Source organism: Convolutriloba macropyga, chromosome 1 (genome assembly GCF_964194025.1).
Source record: "Convolutriloba macropyga chromosome 1, txConMacr16.3, whole genome shotgun sequence".
Classification (NCBI taxonomy): domain Eukaryota; kingdom Metazoa; phylum Xenacoelomorpha; order Acoela; family Convolutidae; genus Convolutriloba; species Convolutriloba macropyga.
This window is the reverse complement of record NC_134468.1, coordinates 31,753,752-31,773,984: the sequence shown is the minus strand read 5'-3', so window position 1 is coordinate 31,773,984 and position 20,233 is coordinate 31,753,752. Positions and strand designations below refer to the sequence as shown.

At 33.8% G+C, this 20,233-nt stretch overlaps 1 protein-coding gene across 1 annotated transcript; it reads right to left on the bottom strand.

The window, feature by feature from the left end:
* Positions 1-71: 71 nt before the first annotated feature.
* On the bottom strand, positions 72-3,633 carry LOC142338680 (uncharacterized). The gene is made up of 3 exons (XM_075388580.1): positions 3,287-3,633; positions 188-390; positions 72-122 (listed from the first exon to the last, which is right to left on the bottom strand). Exons 1-3 carry the CDS (start codon positions 3,360-3,362, stop codon positions 72-74), a joined length of 330 nt encoding a protein of 109 aa, XP_075244695.1. The 5' UTR covers positions 3,363-3,633.
* Between the last annotated feature and the right edge of the window lie 16,600 nt (positions 3,634-20,233).

Genomic DNA, 20,233 nt, shown 5'->3' with positions numbered 1-20,233 from the left:
TTTGACATGAGTTAAAATAATTTTAAATTGTCAAAAAATGGCTAATTCACAGAAAATCAAACCCAACTTAATTACTCCATGATGAAATGTTTACAAGAGTTATTGGCAAATTTATATAATATCTGCATTATTCACAATTTTTCAATCGATTTGCAAATACAAGCATTTTTGACATTACTATGGTTACCTGAATGGGGTCTTGACCATCTGAAAACAGCAGGCACTCCATGGCGTTGTCACTAATCGACGAATTTGTGCCCATAGGAATGAAATTAAATCCAGTTGCTGCACCTAATGTAATTTGATATTCGGAATTAACAGCGGCATCCTGGCCGTCGTAGAAGACGTAGAACTTGAACTCCTCGTAGCTGTTCAGAAAGGCCAAAACATCTGCAAACAAATGAACAGGTTTAAAGGGCAGTTTTTCTACTCCCGACATTCAGTTTTATATATCATATTTTTCTTATTAGTATTGGTTTTCAGTTTGAAGAGAAAATAAACCCAAAGTTAGACCACTGAACGAACTTCAAGTTTTATCACTGCTTGCTCTTGAAGATTCCAGAATTCATGCATGGAGGATTCTTGATGACATTCAATACATTTGAGTGTCATCGTTGCTTTTCAGAGAGAAAGTAATCATTTTTTGGTGATTAATGGTCGTAGAGGGTCGCTAGGTGCCTCAATATTCTAAATAAAATGTGGTATTTTTACGAAGCAACACTGGGCAACGTTCTGATCAATTCAGAATTCAATAATTCTGTTTTTCAGACTAAGTTTAAAGCAATGCGTCACACCTTTAATTAAACGTAGTACTCATTTGCAATAACATATTTTTTATAGCGTGTCCCATTGTGATCAACTTAGCAAACGTCGACACGCTCAGTTGCAAATTTTTTAAAGTTTTTAGTCCAAAACGAACATTCGTTCATTCCAACTTTATGAAACACACTATACTTAGGAACGCTTGCAATTTCTTTTTATGTCGAAAAATGTTGATGTCGCTCCAAACATAATACACTATGGCACGCAAAAATCTACATACAGCATAATTTCTGCTTTTAAAGCATGATTAATGCTTTATAAGCATTATTTGCGCCAAGGCGTGAAAAAAGGTGTGAAATTTAATAGAATGAAGAGAAATTTCATTCTCATTTTCTCCGCTCAAACGGAATAGATGGTTAAACCGCCTTCATCCTTCACTGTTTGCCAATTTACTGCGCTCCGAGACGTCGGATTTTTATGGGCGAAATTACAAAAAACAACTCAATTTGATGTCAAACTCAAGTGCAAAGTAAAACGTTACCTGAAAAATAACAGTTTTGATTTCAAACATCAAAAATTGAGCGGAAGACCAGCAAAATTGTCGAATAAATCCGGAAAAATATAATTAACGGTGTTTTAAACAATCCCAAAACCTAATTGGTGCGTACTGGAGCGAGCCATAACGCTTTCTTTTGCTACGATACAGTTTCCGGAGGTACAATTAGACGAGTGCTCAAAAAATGTGTTGTTTTTCGAGAAAAGAAGTCAGTTTGAGAGAAAAGGGCAAGTATTTTTGTTCAAAATGGAACAGCAAATTGATTAGGAGGCCTTTTTAATTCTGGCAGAAGGTTGTTTTTACTGAAAAAACTAGAGTGTGCATCTCCAGTGACGGAATTGTTCGAGTTTTTCACAGAAATGGTACTAGAGTTCTTGAAAAAAGCACAAAAAGTTTGAGTTAGGACAAGCGATCACTTATATTATGGGGTTCAACAAATGGACGGAAAAACTTGTTAGTTGACCAAAGAATCTAAACGCTGTCGGCTAATCAGAAAATTGGAATAATTACGAAGAAAAAAATAATTTTTAGAACCTTATTGTTCATCAATATAATCAATCTCCTGTGCATAAATTGAAGATCACCGGCATTTTTTCCCAAAAAGAGTAGTAGAACGTGCTGGAAGGTGCCAGAACTGAATCTAATTGAAAAGTTGTGGGCGATTGAGAAGCATCGATTACGAAAACAGACCGTAAAATTTAAAAGTAAAGGTTGCAGAAATTTGCGACGAAATTGACGCAAGTGTCGCAAGACACCTGTCTGAAAACTATAGGAATCATTCGCTAGACTTAATAAAAATTTAAAGTGTATTATTTGATTTTTGCAAGGATTTTTAAAAGGTCGTCAGGTGTACGTAGTTTTTTGGTACCATAGTGTACAGCAAGTGGATCTAAATCTGACTGAACTAGGTTTGAAGGGGCAAAGATAGTAGAATTTATGCGCCAATATACGTACTGATGCTGACATTTTTAAAATTCTACGCGCTCTTTAGTCTTGTCTAAGACAAAAGTGAAAACGCGGCACGTTCGAAAATTTACTTGATTGATTCGTTATTCAGTAGACGATGCCTAAAAAATAGGAGAACGGTGGCGTTCAGAAAAATATTGGGTGAAGAGTGTGAAAGCATAGCTGAACACGAAGGATCGGTAATGTGCGTTCGCGAACCCGCTCATCGGCATTTTTGTGCATTTGTGTATTTCTTTAATGCGAGACAAAACTCAAAAATTCACAAAATCTTTTTTGAGAAACATTGTCGAAGTCGAAAAAGCCATGAGCAATTAAACGAAAACATTGCATTGGTTTTAACTCAGCCAAAATAATTGAAATCGCTACTAGAGTACCCGCTAGTGACACTATTTGACATGACAACAAAGGGAAGATTAGCAAAACTCAAAAACTCACAGCCGTTTTCTAACAACAGAGATCGTCAGTGCATAAAAATTAACTGACACAAGATTAGTTCTCAAATGCCTAATTTCAGTTCCAATGAGACCTGATTTTAAACAGACTAAAATACAAGACTACCAAATAGGAAAAAATTTGCGGAAAAACTAAAAAAAACTTACAACTCTAACTGTTATACAGGGGACCAAAATATCTGGGATTTAAAATAAAGGACAAAAACACAATCCAGGAAAAATACAAATAGCTGCAAACAGCGCTGAGACTCGAACATGCTAAATGAAAATCATACAACAAGGAACAGGGATGAAAAAAAGACCCAAGGAAAACAAAATTCATTACCTCAGGTCGCTAATTACAGCGGATGTTTGAGATTATCAATAAAGACACAAATAGAGCTTTGCTTGTTTTCTGGCCTGCTTTTGTGTCATGTGCTACTGTTCCCAGTGTATCAATTAGGCAGGCCTACAAATTTTTTCGCTGAAAATCCGGGGTGACTTACTCATTTTCAGGACGAATTTTTGATACAGGAGAAAAAGTATCTCATATAAATTAGGAAGTACTCACAGCCCGCCTTCACCGGCACATAGGTCCAAATAATTGTGGCCAGAAGAGTCAAAGCCAGAAAGTACTCTGGCTTCATTTTCGTTCTCAGATTTTGAACTAATTCTGTTCAACAAACAACTTACAAAGTAACAAACGCTAATAAAGTTAATAGTTGATTATGCCCAATCATTCGTAAAAATATTGAATTGTCGCCAAGATTTTTCTAATGGTAAAACTATATATGATTTAAAAACTACAACATTTGAGAAAGATTACTCTTGTATTTGTGACTTTTTTGATAGAAATGTTTAATATTTAAAAGTTTGGATTATACAACAATGTATAATTTTGATTATTGACTTGTAATACTAATACAAGTGTTGGTAAAGTCTTTTGAATCAGGTTGGTTACTTTTTAGTTCAAAAAGCACGAAAAGACTCGCACAGCATGTAGTAGGCTTTATTAAAATGCCTTTACTCCGATTAAATAACACGTGAGTTTGATGCAAGAGCTACTCACCGTAAAATAAAATTACATTAGTCCTTGCGAAGAGCTCTCCATAATAAAAAGTAAAAACGTAAGTTTGTTAACTTGTTTTAAAACCAGTGAACCGAAAAACAAAACCAAAAAAAGAAAGTCAAGAGAAGTTTAAACTTCTCTTGACTTTCTTTTTTTGGTTTTGTTCACAAGATTTTTATAAACACAATTTTTTCTGGGCCAATTTTGTGATCAAACTGATTAAACACGTGGGACGCTCTGATAGAAATTAAAGTTCTAAATCGTTAAAAAAAATATAATTATATGAATGGCTGGGCTTTTCTTAGATGAAGGGGTAATCCCCTCCGGTTTAATTGAGTGGAGGTTACATTTCTAAATTGAGTATCATGCTTCTCTCGATTCTCCAAAGATATGCATCAAAAGGGTTAATTTCTTTTGTTTCTACAAAAAGGTCGACTAGGCACTGCGTTGAATGTTGCTGCCGCCTTGTTTTATCATCATTCTGTCCTTTACAATCAAGACAAGCCAAACAAATTTTGACACCGGATTTATTTCCTAGGAAATTACATGCGCCTTGCTAACACTTTTCGAAAAAAGACCAATATAACATTTGTTATCATTTTAACGCTCTCTGCTTCAAGAACATCATCGACGAGTTTTGTTACAAATTTTACCATATTTCTCGATATGTGGCCAAAATTCTGGTCATTTTTTTGTCAAGCTTTACAGCGCTATCTGTGTCTACGTTTGAAATACATTCAGCAATTTTTCCAGTTTTTCAGACATTGCAACATATTTCCTAAGATCCCTTTTCACGCTTTTCCGGCAGTTGTTTAGAACTCTTCAGTTCTTCAGATCAAGCGAATATTTTCCCTTTCAGACCAACCAGTTTTTTTTCCAATTCAGATTACTGAAGTTTATTTAGTTAATTAAGTTTATGAAGTTAATTAAGTTTATGAAGTTAATTATTTGAGCCTTTTATTTTTATATTTACCATTTTAAGTGGCGTGATAGCCGAGAGGTAATTTGTGGTTGACACATCAATGGGGGAGAGTTCAATCCCCCTCCTCCGTGAAGCTGTCTGTGTGAAGATGAGCTCTTACTTTACCATAGCTTCAGGTTGACCATAGCCTGACCAATGTTGGCTGCAATGATGGTACCACGTGAAAGTTTCAGACACAAAAAAGTGGCTATAGTCACCAAAAAAGAGCATTCATTATTAAAAAAATGAACAGTCTGAGAGGTTGGGAATAAAAGAAAAAGGAAAGCTGAGAAAAGGCTACTGTTAATTATGCACTGCAGACTAATTGCCTAACGCTGTTCCGTCGCAGTCATGCTTCTTTCATTTTTCAAAAAAAAAACAAATCTTTACTATAATAAAAAGTTTTCTTAGGCAAGCTCCACTGTATGTAGGGGGGGGGGGGTTCAAAAGTTCAAACTGTAGGGGGAGTTCATATAGGGAGGTGTTCAAGGAAGGAAGATATTAATAAAAATTCAACAAACGTTGCAGTTCACATATCCGCATTCAATGATGTTTTCGAAAAAAAATGTGGTACAGCTTGAAGAAGCCACGCACTATTAGATATTTTGAATTTCGAGAGGTCAAAGTTAAATCACATTAGTCCATTTGAATTAGTTGTGAACAGCTCGGTGAATCACAACAAACAATTGAAATACACTATCTGTGTACGACATGGTGCAGTCAGCAGACCGAGTAAGACGCCCTATCCAGCAGACTTTGAAAGAGATTTGAGAAAGATGCCACTATCTATGAAACCCTTCTGGGAAAAAAAACTCCCAAACACCCACTGCGATGAGGGAAATGGCACACCCAAGTAAGAGTGTCAACTCTAGCCAAATGAAACATACTATTAGACATTTAGATTGGATCTGGAAAACCATTTAGAAAAACATTATCAAAAACATTGAAAAATAGTTTAAAAAAATCAAAGTCATGCGAACAGAAAATCAATCGAAGCAGCGAATTTTAGTTCATTCAACGTTTTTGTGCTCTACCTAAAAATCGAGTGAAAAAATTTAACACCGCAGGAGTCTTTTTTTCGCTCCGATTCTTGTTTCGGCATCACCAAATCACTATTCAAATTAGACTTCAATACCCGGATGTGTGTGTCATAACAATTCAGTACTGAATCATAGAATTTCTATTATGATTTTAACAATGACCAGAGTTCTGATCATGGCACTTTTGAGACATTTCATAAAAAAATTCATAGTAAAATTCTGAATTCTTTATGAACACAATGGTTTTTGCTCTGCATTTATTCTGAACATTATGACCTTCTTCTCTCTATTTATTCTGAACATTATGACTTTTCCTCTGAATTTGCTCGGATCAGTATGACAAAAAAATCTTTAACATGATGGAAAAAAAACAAAAAGAAAACTCTAATTAATACAATGCAATATTTGAAAAGGGATAATTATTAAAAGAGAAAATTCATTGCAATTAAACGTTTTGTACATTAATGCAACTAGTTTCAAAAGAGTTTCCAAATGTCATTTCAATTCAGTAATTTTACTTCCGCTCTCGAGGTGCTATATGCCAGCACTTATCACGTTCACTTTCACTTTCGCAAAAATTTGTTGTCAGATCTTCAAAAAACCAAGAAGAATTCTGGGAACATATCGAATTCGTGCCATAAAAAACTAAATAGTTAGTATCTAACGGCAGAACAAATTGAACTCATCTTATGTCGAATATCGGTTAAGTGACCTGAAAATAAAGTAACCTAAAAATTAGGGAATTTCAATTACTTTTTCATATAGTACAGGAACATGTACAAACGAAACACTTCAAGCAATCGAGACTTGAAAATTACCCGATAACAGTTATGCAAGCCGTAATAGGCTCACGAACATCACTATATTAAAAAAATTAAATATGACAACAAAATATGATAAGATTTGGAACAAAATGTATCAAGTTAATCATTTTTTTTTCCAATTTTATGATGAAAAACTAGAATTGAATTGCAAAAAAAAACAACTATGAGTGTCAAGTTTGAAATTGGTTAACGATAAAAACAATGAAATGAGGAAAATATTGAAGAAATAGCATAAAAATCAGCATAATAATTGAAAAAGCTCCAAATCCCTTTAATTGCCAAACAGATCGTAAACCGTATGAAACAACCCAAATGATATTCTTTTAGTATATAACATTCTTTAAAACAATGTTGAAAAACGAAAAGAAAACTTTAAAAAGCGACGCGTGACCAAAACCCTCTCACTGAGGGAAAATATTTAACGCCCAGATCTTACGCTTTGTTTCAAAAGAAAAATGAACAAAAAGCTCTTCGAATTTATTCAACAAACCAGTTTTTAATATTTTTCTCACTCCATGAACTTCAGTTGCTTTTCTGCATGCCCAATTATCAATGAACCTTCAAACCAGAAACTTCAAGCAACTATCCAAATTATCCTAGAAATAATACAAAATCATTTCATCATCAACGCTCTGAACAAAATATATTGCTTTAAAAGGCCGCATGTGAATTTATGTCAAAACCATGACAGGTCACCTTGCTTTAAGAATATTTCTGCATTTCAATTTCTTGCTTGCTCAAAAACAGCGGTATGAACAAAAAACCACTCTCTTTCGAATTTTGGCCAATTGATCAACCACCCAAACCACTTAAACCTTTTAACACATTTCTTTTCCTACCTCAAACTCACTCTAATAAAAAGCATTAGGAAACATAGCCAGAAAAATTTTGCAAATATCTTGTGGTCAAGATCGCCGAAAAACTAGAGTTCCAAATTACTGGTCTCTACTGGCCAAAAGCATGAAATCAGAGAAATACAATCAGAAGGCCAATAGCATGGGAATAATCGGTAATTTCAAATACTTATTCTTATAATACATTTACAAATACAAAAAAAAATTTTATATGCCAATGAAAATATTAGGAAAGCCATGAAAAACTATCAAAAATCTAAAACTTTGAGAAAAACTTAAAACTATGGAATCGAGTCAAAATTCTTACACACTTCGTCACTTTTTTTGAGAACTTTATAGAACTCTACTTCTTTGCTTTAAAAAATCATTTAATTTTTAACGGAGAATACCTTGGAGCATTAGTTTTCGAATCATGTAATAATAAATGCAGAAAGGGCATGTAATGAATAAATGATTGCTAAAATATCCCAAAAAACGGAAATAGTTGAAAAGCTTTGAGTTTAAGTCCATCTAGAATTAAATACGCAATAAAATTTCCGAATTATTACTTTTAGTATACAGCTTTCTTAGACCACATTTATAATTTACAACTAGAAAAAAAACAGCTTGAAAAACTTGCAGGAGAGCAACAAAATTTGCTGCCTGCGCAAAAATTTCACCATGCTTGCATTTTGCTCTCTAAGCAAAAATTTATCCATCTGATTCAAAATAAGTTATGAACAAATCTTCGGATTTGTTCTCCAAAGCAACTCGTCAAACTTTAGTCACCCTCTAAAATTCTGGTTTCATATTATTTTACTTAAAAAACATAGTTGGTAGAATTCCAGAAACGACTGAGATGGTCATCTCTATTCCAAAAGTACTTTTTTTATTAAAATGATTTCCGCTAAGATGGCTAAAAAAACTTAAAAAAATTAGGTCAAAAATCCAAAAATTAGGGCCGAAAGCCAACTGAAATAAATATTACAAAATTTAAATACTTTTTATATAAACAACTTTTATATACAAAAACACCTAACAACAATTTTTTATATTCAATTGAAACCATCACACTTGTCTTAAAGAAATAGGCAAGTGGAAAAATGCAAGAAATTGGCTGAAAACAGTTATCTAATTTATCAATTTCTGTTCATTTATAACAACCAAATAACTCTGTTGCCGTCAAAATGTAACCGTTTGATAAATGTGAAAAAAAGTGATCAATAGTCGTCCTTTTATACGCTTAAATAGCTTGATAAAGCACAAAACAGCTTAAAAATCAAAACAGCTCAAAAATGCGCAAAAATTGGATTAATTTTAAAGTGTTAAAACACTATCTGAACATGCATGGAGTTGTTACTGTTGAAGCCATTAGACCAAGAAGTAACCGTTTAAAACAAAAAACTGCTTCAGCAAAGCCTCACATCCACAGAAAAATTTATCACTTAAATATTTTCAAAATTCAATCTCTAGTTCTATCAAAAACAGTGGCTTGAACAAAAAATCACCGTTTTTGCTCATCTCTCATTTTTTTCAACAATGAAATCACCACAAAATTTACTATGCGTTTCATTTCCTGCGTTACAATCTTTCGAGAATTGATATAAAAATTCCCCACTACTGTTCTCGTGGTCAAAACAGAAAATCATGAAGGTTCTTCGAGTTAGAAAATCTAAACACCAGAAGGCCTCTTCGAAACTTAAAAGGCACTTCTCCAATACCCATCTACTAGCGGAAAAAACTAGAAATCATCTTTTCTCTTCGAGTCCAAAAAAAAATTGCCCCAACCCAATGAACTGAAAATATACCCAGCAAATTGCCCGAAAATATCCGCCATTGATATCTTTAACCACGACTCTGATTAAAATAACAGAAAAAAATGAAAATTGATCTTTGTTCAACAAAAATTATAAGCAGCAAGCTCTTTCAGTTCATTTCGTAGTTAGATAATTTCTTGTGCCTTAACGATATGGCACAGGTGTTAAAATTAATATCAAGAAGCAATAGTGGAGATAACTAAGACTTATAAGAACTGAGATCTGAATTTGGGCTTTATGGGTTTATCTTGTTTCGATTTTTGATTTCATTTTTTATAGCTTCGTTCATTTTAGATTGCTTTATTGTGCAGCTGCTGCATGAAAGCACTTTGAGCCGATTGATGAAAGTAACTAGCCTCGAGAAGTCCAAAACTCTTCATGCAAAATTTCGAAAAAGCGGGGAAAATGGGATAAAGCGATGAAATTTTTTTTTCGACGTGTACAAAAAATATAATAGGACCAGTGCTGAATTACAATTCAAAGAGTTGAAGTAACTGAAAACAACGAACTACCATTCACCTTAAAAGAACAGCCTCTGATTACAAACAAATCAAATACCAAGATGCCACTAAAGAAAAAAACACTACAAAAATCGATGAATGAAACCTATTTCTTTTTTTTTCAGGAAAAAAGTGTTATCGAAGATTTATTCCAGACAACGTCAACCATAAAAAACCTTTAAGCAATGGAAAATAAACCAATTTCTAATTGGTGTTAAACCAATTAACACCAATTTTGTAGAAAACCCCTGCAGATAAGCAGGCAAAGTGTATACTAAATTTGCAGGCAACAATCAAAAGTTCAAAAAAGCTGTCAAAGCCAATTAAACAGTAGGCTTTGAACTTCAAACATTCAGTACAGTTTTGGTTAATAGAAGAGCAAATGAGAGCTATCAATAATGAGATTAAACTAACAGTGCTAAACGAAAAGAAAAACAATAGCAAAACTGTCATAATCCAAATAAATAGCTAATATTCTTCGAATGCCGTGTCGAAGTCGCGAACACTGTCAGATATCAATAAAAACTACTAAAAAGACTAAAATGTGATTTGGAAGCATTGAGTTCTGTCATTTTTGAGGCTAAGTGAAGGAACAACAGAAACAACTACAGGAACTCGTAGAAAATACTAAAAATTTTTAGAAACACGTCGCGTCCAAGTCCTTAAAATTTGCAAATGTCGTATTGAAAACAGTTAATAGAGTAAAATGGGCCTATTGAAATGCCAATGAGGACTACCTCTAACCCATTTATGAGATTAGATGACAGATTAACAAAATATAGAAAAACAGGGGCGAAATTCGAAAAAAACGACCCCTCTCTGTTTATGCCAATGGTGTCAAAATGTTAGATATGAACGAAAACCTCCAAACTCATAAGAGAATCTCTGATATCTGTTCATACAGAGAGCATAAGATATAACAAAAAGGAACTACAAAAATACTGATAGTGTCATACTCGCAAAATCATTGAGACCAATAATTGATGAATATTAATGAGAAAACTTCAAAAACAGGCACAATCCGGAGAATCAATTTCATTTCATGAAGAAGGATAACTTTAAGTTTTCTGTAAATCAATTGTTCTCTTTTGCCATTTTTCACTCCACTTCAGCAAAATCCTTGAAAAATGCCAGGACTTAGAGAACTCCACCATGACTAAAAACAGTACTCCAATTTACATCAGTGACAAAAAATGTCGAAAAAGTATGAAGAGATCTTTCAAAAAAACAAAGCCAAAAGAATTGCAGAAAAAAGTCAAATCAGGATATTGACCATAGTTACTGACCTAATGAGCACGCTAAAAAATTACAGAAAACAATTTTAAATGAAAAAAGGCAAAATATTTCTACAAAAATGACCAAAATTGAAATAGAGTTCGATAATGAATTTACTTTTAGTTGCGACTACAAAAAAACTACTTCCAAAAAGTACCAAAACTTTGGATTTCAATTAATTTGTATTTCAAGCCACAAAATATTATCACTTCACAGTCAATCACAAAAAATAGTTTTATAAAAAGAAAACAGACGAAAAGAGAAGAACAAAATTGAAATATGATGTTCTCTTCTCTATAAAATTACAAAGCGCAATTTTCCAACAAAAATTCAGGGATAATTTTTATATACATTGTTTGGTATATCAGTCACCCAAATTTCTCATTTTTTTAAAATTTAAAATAACTCAAATTAAAACTCAGTCAAATTGGACGAACACCAGAAATGACCAAACAACACCCACACAACTACACAGCTGCTGTAGAAAATCAAAGATTAATACAAAAACTGCTAAGTAAAATAGGATTCAAATAAAATAAAATGTTAAAAATGGATGGGAATTGGACCTAAAAATCAAATTTTTCATTCATATTCATAGAGTTGGATAGAAAAATGAAATGTTTCAATAAGATTGAAATGTTCCATATATATTTCTAAACACCCTATTAAATTTTGCGTAATTGAGAAAAACAATTTTGACTGAAAAAATAGTTAAGACAAAAAAACTGCTTGGAAAAGCAACATGTGATCAAAAAATGCTCGCAGTGAAAATTGTTTTATACCTATTTCATTTTCGCTCTCTCTCTCTCTCTCTCTCTCTCTCTCTCTCTCTCGCAAAAAAGAACATAAACTAAAACCCACTTTTTCGTCTCCGCTCTTCATTTTGTTCAGCCGTTTGACCTAAACACTTAGTTTTCACAGGCGGCATTGTCTTTTAAATCCTGTTTCGAATACACCAAAAAACTATGGATAAAAACAAAGCCCTAAGAATTTTGGAAAGGACTTGAAGGAGAAAATAAACCACTCTAACTGACATAACGAAGATCATGCTACATAAGACTAACCAATTTAGGACAACAAGAGGAAAAATTGAAAAACTATATGACCAGAAAAAGTTTTAAAGCATCTGATAAAAACTTGTTTTCAAGTTTGTATTCCAAAACAAATTTTGTCAACAAACCACGCGGTTGCGTTGTGGTTAGTTTGCGTTCTTTAAACAGCTACCATTTGACGGAAAAATCAACAGAATTATTTCTAGTTGAGAAAACGGCAGGAAAAAAGATTAAGGACAAAATCAAATATTCTCAAAATTCTTGAACAAATTATCCAAAAAATGCAGAAATCGTAAATCCCGGCCAATATTTTGTATTAATTTTAAATTTTTCACCAATACAGCACCTGTCAGAACTATATTCAATAACAATAGAAGAAGCAAAAAACGAAAAAGTCTTAAAAAACATTAGAAATTTGAAAAATTTATTTTAAAAAAGTGCCCTGTCTATCCTCGCACCACACCTCTTAGGAGGGTCAAAACACCTCTGAAATAGCTCTAAGTTATTCTTTTACCAAAAAAATTACAGCGGGAAGCACGAAATGCAAAATAGGCAAAAAATTTAAAACACAAAGAAAAGCGGCCAGAAATTGCTGATAATTTGTAATTTATTACAGAACAAATTGAAATCAAAACTATTTCAATCGAAAAGCAGCTAAAACAGCTAAAACAGCCAATTTGAAAAATAGGATTCTCCAAATACTATAAAAGATTGAATAGAAAATCTGTTGAAAAAGTGTCCCAAATGGTAGGTAAACTCCGCAAAACTGATCAAAATTGAATCAATAAATGAAACATTTGCTTCCTAACGTACTAATAATTGCAAAGATAACTGAGTATTGTCAAATAAAAAAAATAGATGATTAGTTGAACGTTTTGAAAACAACCATAAATCCACACACGTGTTGAAAATAATTGCTCATAGCGAACATTTTTTCGCAGCTACTTTCCTCGAGTTCTCAAAAAATTGAACTGTTCAATCTCTCTCTCTTCAAGTTTTTATAACAACTTGTCACCTAAGCACGTTGTTTTAAGGCACTGTTTTAATTACAATAAAAAACTACGGATTAAAAATATTAATTCCTCAAACGACTTCAAGAGCCATCTCTGCCAAAAAGTACCCTACCATAATTTCAGAACCTACTAAAATTACTTGTGCGAGTAAAAATCAGTTGTGGTCAATTCACTAGAGAAAAAGCTTAAATATAAAAATTGAACTAAACGAAACAGTAAAAAAAATATTGAATAGATTTATAATAAAAGGCACGTAAATCCGAGAAAAAATCATTTAAGCAAATAAGAGTATTCGGAGCGCATGCAATTTATATAAAAAGTTATAATAGGATCAAAAATTTCTAAGATTCCAGTAAAAATCAATTACTGCCTAAAGTTAAAAAACAAGTCTGAAAATTTATCATCTTTTCAAATTTTTCAATAAAAAAAGTGCTTTACAGCAACGAACGTGCAATCAGTTGGTGTCTAAGCCCTCCATAAGCGTCAAACAATTAACGAAGACTTAAGAAAAGACAGATTGGATTTCTGTTTATGTACAGAAATCCAAATTCTTTTCACATCGGGTCTCTTGAACAATTTTTCAACAAAAAAAACCTTGTTCTAACGTACATGTTTTAATTACAATCCAACAAAGTTACATAATTAAAAAAACAGATTCCGCCAAGAACTTCAAGAGCAGTCTCCACAGAAAAATATCCTTCCAGAAAAATATCCTGCCAGAAAAACAATACCTACTGAAACCACTCAGGAGAACAGAAAATTTTTTGAGATCAATTCATGGAAAAAATAAGCTCGAAAAAATTACTTTATTAAAAAACCGAAAATAAAATCATAATATTTATAATAAAAGAGCCCATAACGCCAAAGGAAAAGTCCCTGACAACAATTAAAAAAATTGGAATGCTGGCAATCCAAGTGACATTTTTTAATACAATCAGACATAAGATTACAGAAGAAACCGAATTCTGCATATAAAAAATGGAGATAATTGAAAATTTTTAAATTTTTTTTCTCAATTTTCTCAACAATAAAATGTTCTATACCAACAAAAATTTATCAAAAAGCCTCCATATTTGCTTAAAACTCCTATTAGTTACCAGAACCCTTCAAACCGAACCCTTCAAACCACTATAAAGGCAAGCCAAAAACTATAAAATATCATATTGAAACAGCTTAATCAAAAACCAATAAGCTGTTTTAAGAGCCGCCTGTGAACAAAAAATTTCATCAAAACTAGTTTTCGCACTCTCTAAAACAGTGGCATGAACAAAAAAACACACTTTTTTGCTTTACTCCTCAATTTTGTTGATTTCCCAAACAACTGCAGTTTTTTAACGATTTTCATTTCCAGCATCCAATTTCAAACATAGCTGCAAAGAAGAATTCCGGAAAACACCCGCAGACCTCTTTGCCCAAAAAACATCAGTCTTTCAGAAACTCGTGTTTGATGGTAGCAGCCATCAAAGAAGAGAAAATGACAAATTTAATTGAAATAGTAAAAAGGAGCTGAAAATTAAAATGACCCAAAAAATAGCCCATCGAGTGAATTTAACTTCTCACAAAAGTTTGATCAAGTCATGATAAGCAAACAAAACTTTACTAAATTTGAAATAAATGGAAGAAAGCTTTTAAAAAATTGTGAAATTGCAATAATTTTCCGATTAATTGAAAAATTTCAGTTTAGGAATTTGCTTGATTACAACTGAAACTGCAATTTATTTATGATAGAAGCTGCCTGCCAGCATTAGAATCAATTCAGTTATATTTAAATTCAAACGAAAAACTGGCCCAAAAACCGTTAAAATTAGCCTCAAAAGTAGTTGAAAAGAATTCAAATAAAAAAGGCCTTTGATTACTAAAAGCCTTCACAATGATATCAAAAGAACCTCAAATAAATAATTTAAGTCTAACATGGTATTTAGACAACAGACTTTACGAAAAAAAACAGCTAGAAGAAACCCCGCCTTAACAAAAAATCCCTCTTGGCGAAAATTTTTTCACATCTAACCTCGCTGTTTCAGAAGACGGAGTGAACAAAATAACCACTCTTTTCTCCGCCATTAAAAATTGTTGACCAGAAAAACGTTTTCAAACTTTAATCACTACCTGAGCTTCAGGTCTTCTTGCGCGCTCAACTATAAAAAAAACAGAAAAGCATAACGCCTCTTGGAGTTGCAAAAAGTACTTCTTGAAACATTTTTCCGCAGCTATTTTCCTAGCTTTCTCTAAAAATTGAACAGTTCAATTCAATATCTCTTCAAAAATTTTTGGACGTTGCTTGACCAAAATGCTACGTTTTGACGCTCTGTTTTGAATACATTCCGACAAAATTAACAATTAAAAAGACAAATACCGCAAACGACTTCAAGAGCCTCTGCCAAAAAAGTACCCTTACAAAAGTTTAGTACCTAAAAATAATCCTTTTGCGAATTAAAAATCCAAACATAACCGGTAGATTGCCGGAAAATAGCCGCTGTTGATTTCAATAAGCATGATTGGGATTGAAAGAATAGAAGATATTGATAAAAAAAAAGATTTGTACAAAAAAATTTTTTAGTCCGATTTATATTGATGGCATTTCGTACTTGAACATACTTCTGTTTCTTAGAGAGAAGCTACAGGGGCTAATATAAATACCAATAAGCATTAGAGATGGTAACTAAGACTTGGGCTTTATGTGTTTATCTTATGTCAGTTTCTGACTTCAATTTTTTATACTGACTCTGTTCATTTTGAATAACTTTGCTGAGCAACTGATGTTCAAAATCACTTTTAGCAGAATGAGAGAAGAGAGAAACTAGACAAGAGAAGTCAAAAAGATTTCTAGCATAATGTTGAAAAAGCAGCAAAGTGAGGTAAAACGATACATTTTTTGTTCGACGAAGTAAAAAACATAGCAGGACAAGTCCTGACGTACAATTCAAAGAATTTTCATTAACTAAACAGAAAACTAGACCAAGAACGGACTATGAATGGATTGGGTGAATCACTTAGAAAAAAATCCGATCAAAAAAATCGAAAAAACTGTAAAAATCAGAGTGAAATTGCCGCATGTGAACAAAAAACCACTAGCGAGAAAGCGAATTTTTGTTCAAACACCGTTTTCTTAATCTAGTTTAAATTTAGAGCAAAAAAATTCACGCCGCAAAACCACACGTTTTTTCGCTCCGCTTCCTGTTTCGGCGTGACCAAAATCCCTACTCCAATTTGACTTCAAAAATCATGAAAATGTATAAACAGATCTTAAAAAAGACAGCGCCCCAATACAATTCAAATTGTTTGAATTGTAAAAAACATAGCAGGACAAGTCCTGACGTACAATTCAAAGAATTTTCATTGACTAAACAGAAAACTAGACCAAGAACGGACTATGAATGGATTGGGGAAACTATTTAGAAAATAATCCGATTCAAAAAATCAAAATAACAATAAAAATCAAAGTGAAATTGCCGCATGTGAACAAAAAAGAAACTACCGCTAAAGCGCATTTTGTGTTCAAATGCCGTATTCTCACTCTACTTTAAAATTAGAGCGAAAAAATTTCACGCCGCAAAATCAATCGCTTTGTCGCTCCACTTCCTGTTTCGGTGTGACCAAAATCACTGTGTGAAGAGATCTTAAAAAAAGATAGCGCCTCAATGCAATTCAAATTCTTTGAATTGTAAAAAAATTAGGAGCGCTATAATAGCCGGCTGAGAAGATGAGGGCGGCTATTAATAAGGAATAAGCTCTTAAAATTAACGTGAACTAATAAAGCTGGAAAAAAATTATTGAATAGATTTATAAACGGGCACGTAAAGCCAAGAAAAACTTTATATAAGCAAATAGTATTTGGAACGCTGGCAATCCAATTGAAAAATTATAATATAATCAAAATTTGACTAAGGTTATAGCGAAAAGCGATTACTGCATAATTTTTTTGAGAAGACAGTTTTGTCTATTGTCTATTGTCATATTTCTCAACAAAAATGTTTTATAGCAACAAAACGGCAATTAATTGGTGTTTAGGCAGTCCATTGGCATATAGATGCCGAAGAGAAAAGAGTCGATTTCTCTTCATGTAGAGATTTCAAGTTCCTTTAACAATTTTTGACCTGAAAACTTTGTTTAAACGTGTTACGCAGTAAATGAATGAATAATTTTAGCCAATCAGAATCGAGTATTTCTAAATAACAAATTGGCATACAAATCGTTCCAAATAAGATTTAAATACGTTCTAAAATACGTAAAAAGTTTCGCAAAAGTTCATTTAACCTAATTAGGTAAATTAGGTAATTAGGTAAATATAACCACTATATGTATCGATTAAGCTGGTTTTCGGCTTAATATTTTTAGGTTTTCTAGACAATTGTCGATTGAATACGAACTGATTTTGACGTCAATGACATCAGACGAAAAAACCTGTTGAATGAACAACAAAAAATCTTGCCGTCTAAGTTCCACTTGTTGCTATGATCATCGTTAATGCTAATACGTTACTTGATATGGCTTACTGTCGCTTATTATAGCGAATTGAATCTTCGAAAGAGTGGTTTTCACCTTTAATATGGTGCCGCGACCCGGGACCACCTTTTGTTTGGAGAAAAAAAATAAAATTTTCTTTAGCCTAATTACTGTGATGAACGTATTAAATAGTTGAATGGCAGAGTTTGTTATACGATAAGCAATGGGCTATGAGGACAGCAAAAATCTAGCGGAATTTCAGTTCAATTCGAATCATCAAAATACAGATCAGACGTCGTTACGTGTTACGCGTGCCTATTGGTAGACTCTATATCTTTCAAACGTTCTAAATCTGAAATTTTTAACAACGGCGGGGGAGTAAGCGATTTGGATATTGAGTTTTAGGCAAAATGCGAGATGAAGTCCAGTCAGTATGAGTATGCCTATGTTGGGCGTGAAGAGGTAGATATAGACAACAGATCTGGTAACGATGAATGGCTTTTGGGAACAAACCGAGAAGCGAGCTCAGAAACAGAAGAGCAGAGTCAATTAACTGAAGAAGGGCAGTTGATGATGCAGATGGGACTTCCTGCTCCATTTAAAGGATCTGAAGTGAGAAATGACGAACAGAAAAAAGATTATATTGCATCCTTAGAAATCTGACGTTGTCATATGAGTATGGAAACAATTCTCGGTTCAGACGATGGGTTCAGTTGAATTACGAATACAGACAAGGCCACCACCATAGGAGAAGGGTAGTGACTGTCAAAAAAAAAATCCAGAAACTGTAAGACAAAATTTTCTTTTCGAAAACTTATTGCAGTAATTTGATAAAATTTTAGACGGCAAGAAACCCAACCGTTGATTTTCTTATTGCGTGGGGCCTAGAATTAAACTATTCTTGGTAGAAATTACTGGCAAGGGGCCCAGGCAAACATAATTTTTGAGACTAAAAAATATCAATTTCGAAAATTTTGGCCGATTTAACAAAAATTCGAGAAAATTGATATAGTCGGTTAGTATATCAAAAATTAACCTCTGATATAGAGAAAATTGAGAGAAAATAATGCTAAATTGTTCAATTTTGAAAATTTTTGGTCAATTTTGAGGCAATTGCAAAAACTTTAGAAAATCAATACCGAATATTGATAAACCCTACTATTGAGTTTAAAACCGTCCAGTTGACTGGATTACCCTTCCGTAATCAAGAATTTGCAAAAAATTGACCAAAACTTGGAAAAAATTAGACAAACGCATAAAGTTTTGACAAATTTGTCAAAAAATCAATTTTCCTACAAGAAGATTCGTAAATTGAGTAAAACTCAATAAACATGAAAATTTTCACAACCTCCGGCCAACAACAGAAAAAACTGAAACAGAGAAAATCGAATCCCTATAATTTTTTTCTCGTCGCTCTTTTATGTACCGTTTTGTCTGCACCCTTTTCGTCCTTTAACATTTCAATTCTCCGTGTTCCGTTTTTTTTTCAATAACTTCGCTCTCCCAAAACTTCGCTTTTCGTTTTGTTCCGCTACTTTTCCAGATTTCAGTGTAGTATGTCATATGTGATGAAGTATGATGTGTTTTGTTGCAGTATGTTGTTTAAGCTAGTATGCTGGTTAGTTGCTTTGGTCTTGTTGCTTTCTAGGGTGTGACTTAAGTTCGTTCTAGAGTTACGGCTAGTTCGTTCCTGGACTTTTCCAACTCACTAATTTATTAGCAGCCCTGTTGTAATATATTGATTTTTGCTGCCGTATGTTTGCGTGTAACTGTATGATTGTTAGTTGGTCTAGGTTTTGGCCTTCTAGCGTGTGACTTAAGTTTATTCTGGAGTTACGGCTAGATTGTTTCTTAACTTTTCCAGCTTCCATAGACTACATACAAAATCGCTGCATATTACTTAACTTTTGCTGTAGTTTGTTTAATATTGTTGGTATGCTGATCAGTTGTTTAGGTTTGAATATTGCTGGGGTGGGACTTAACTTTATTCTGGAGTTACGGCTAGTAAATTTTTGCTCTTTTCATCCATTTAGTATACTACTGCTTTGCCGTAAATTAGTTCGTTATTTGTATATATTAGGTCCCATAATGACTTGTGCTAGTTTGTCTCTTGCAGTAGCATCTCTCCTCCTCTCTAGGGTGTGACTTAAGTTTATTCTGGAGTTACGGCTAGTTTGTTTGGTAGAGTTTGTTGCTATGGTCTGCTAGCGTTTGAACTTCCCGCCTCCTCGCTTGTGGCCTACCTCCCTCTCGTGACATTCCGTTTTCCCGTTTCGTCGGGCGCCGTCCGCCCGACGTTTCCGCCTCGTCCGTACCGTTTTACCTTTTCGTCGCGCGCCGTCAGCCCGACGTCCTCGTCTCGTCCGTACCGTTTTCCCGTTTCGTCGCGCGCCGTCCGCCCGACGTTTCCGCCCGATGTACCGTTTTCCCGTTTCTCGTTTTTCCGCTCCGACCGTCTCGTTACCGGTTTCCTCGTGCGTCGCTTGTTCCGCGTTTCCGTCCCGTCCGTTGCGTCGCGCGTTGCTCGCTCGACTTCCCGTCCGTAACGTCTCCGTTTTGTCGCGCGTTGCCCGCTCGACTTCCCTTGTGTCTTTTGTCTTCCCTCCGCGCTGAGTGCATAGCATTATGCGCTCCACTTCTGTTTTTGTCGGGCACTGTGGGCTCGACGACCTTTTCTGTTCTTTGGGCGGT

Bases quoted from the DNA above. Each gene is read 5' to 3' on its own strand.
- LOC142338680 (XM_075388580.1), bottom strand. From the start codon at position 3,362: ATGAAGCCAGAGTACTTTCTGGCTTTGACTCTTCTGGCCACAATTATT. The intron at 391-3,286 runs GTGAGTACTTCC...ATTTGTTTGCAG, and splicing joins TGTGCCGGTGAAGGCGGGCT to ATGTTTTGGCCTTTCTGAAC. The intron at 123-187 runs GTAACCATAGTA...TGAATAATGCAG, and splicing joins ATGGTCAAGACCCCATTCAG to ATATTATATAAATTTGCCAA.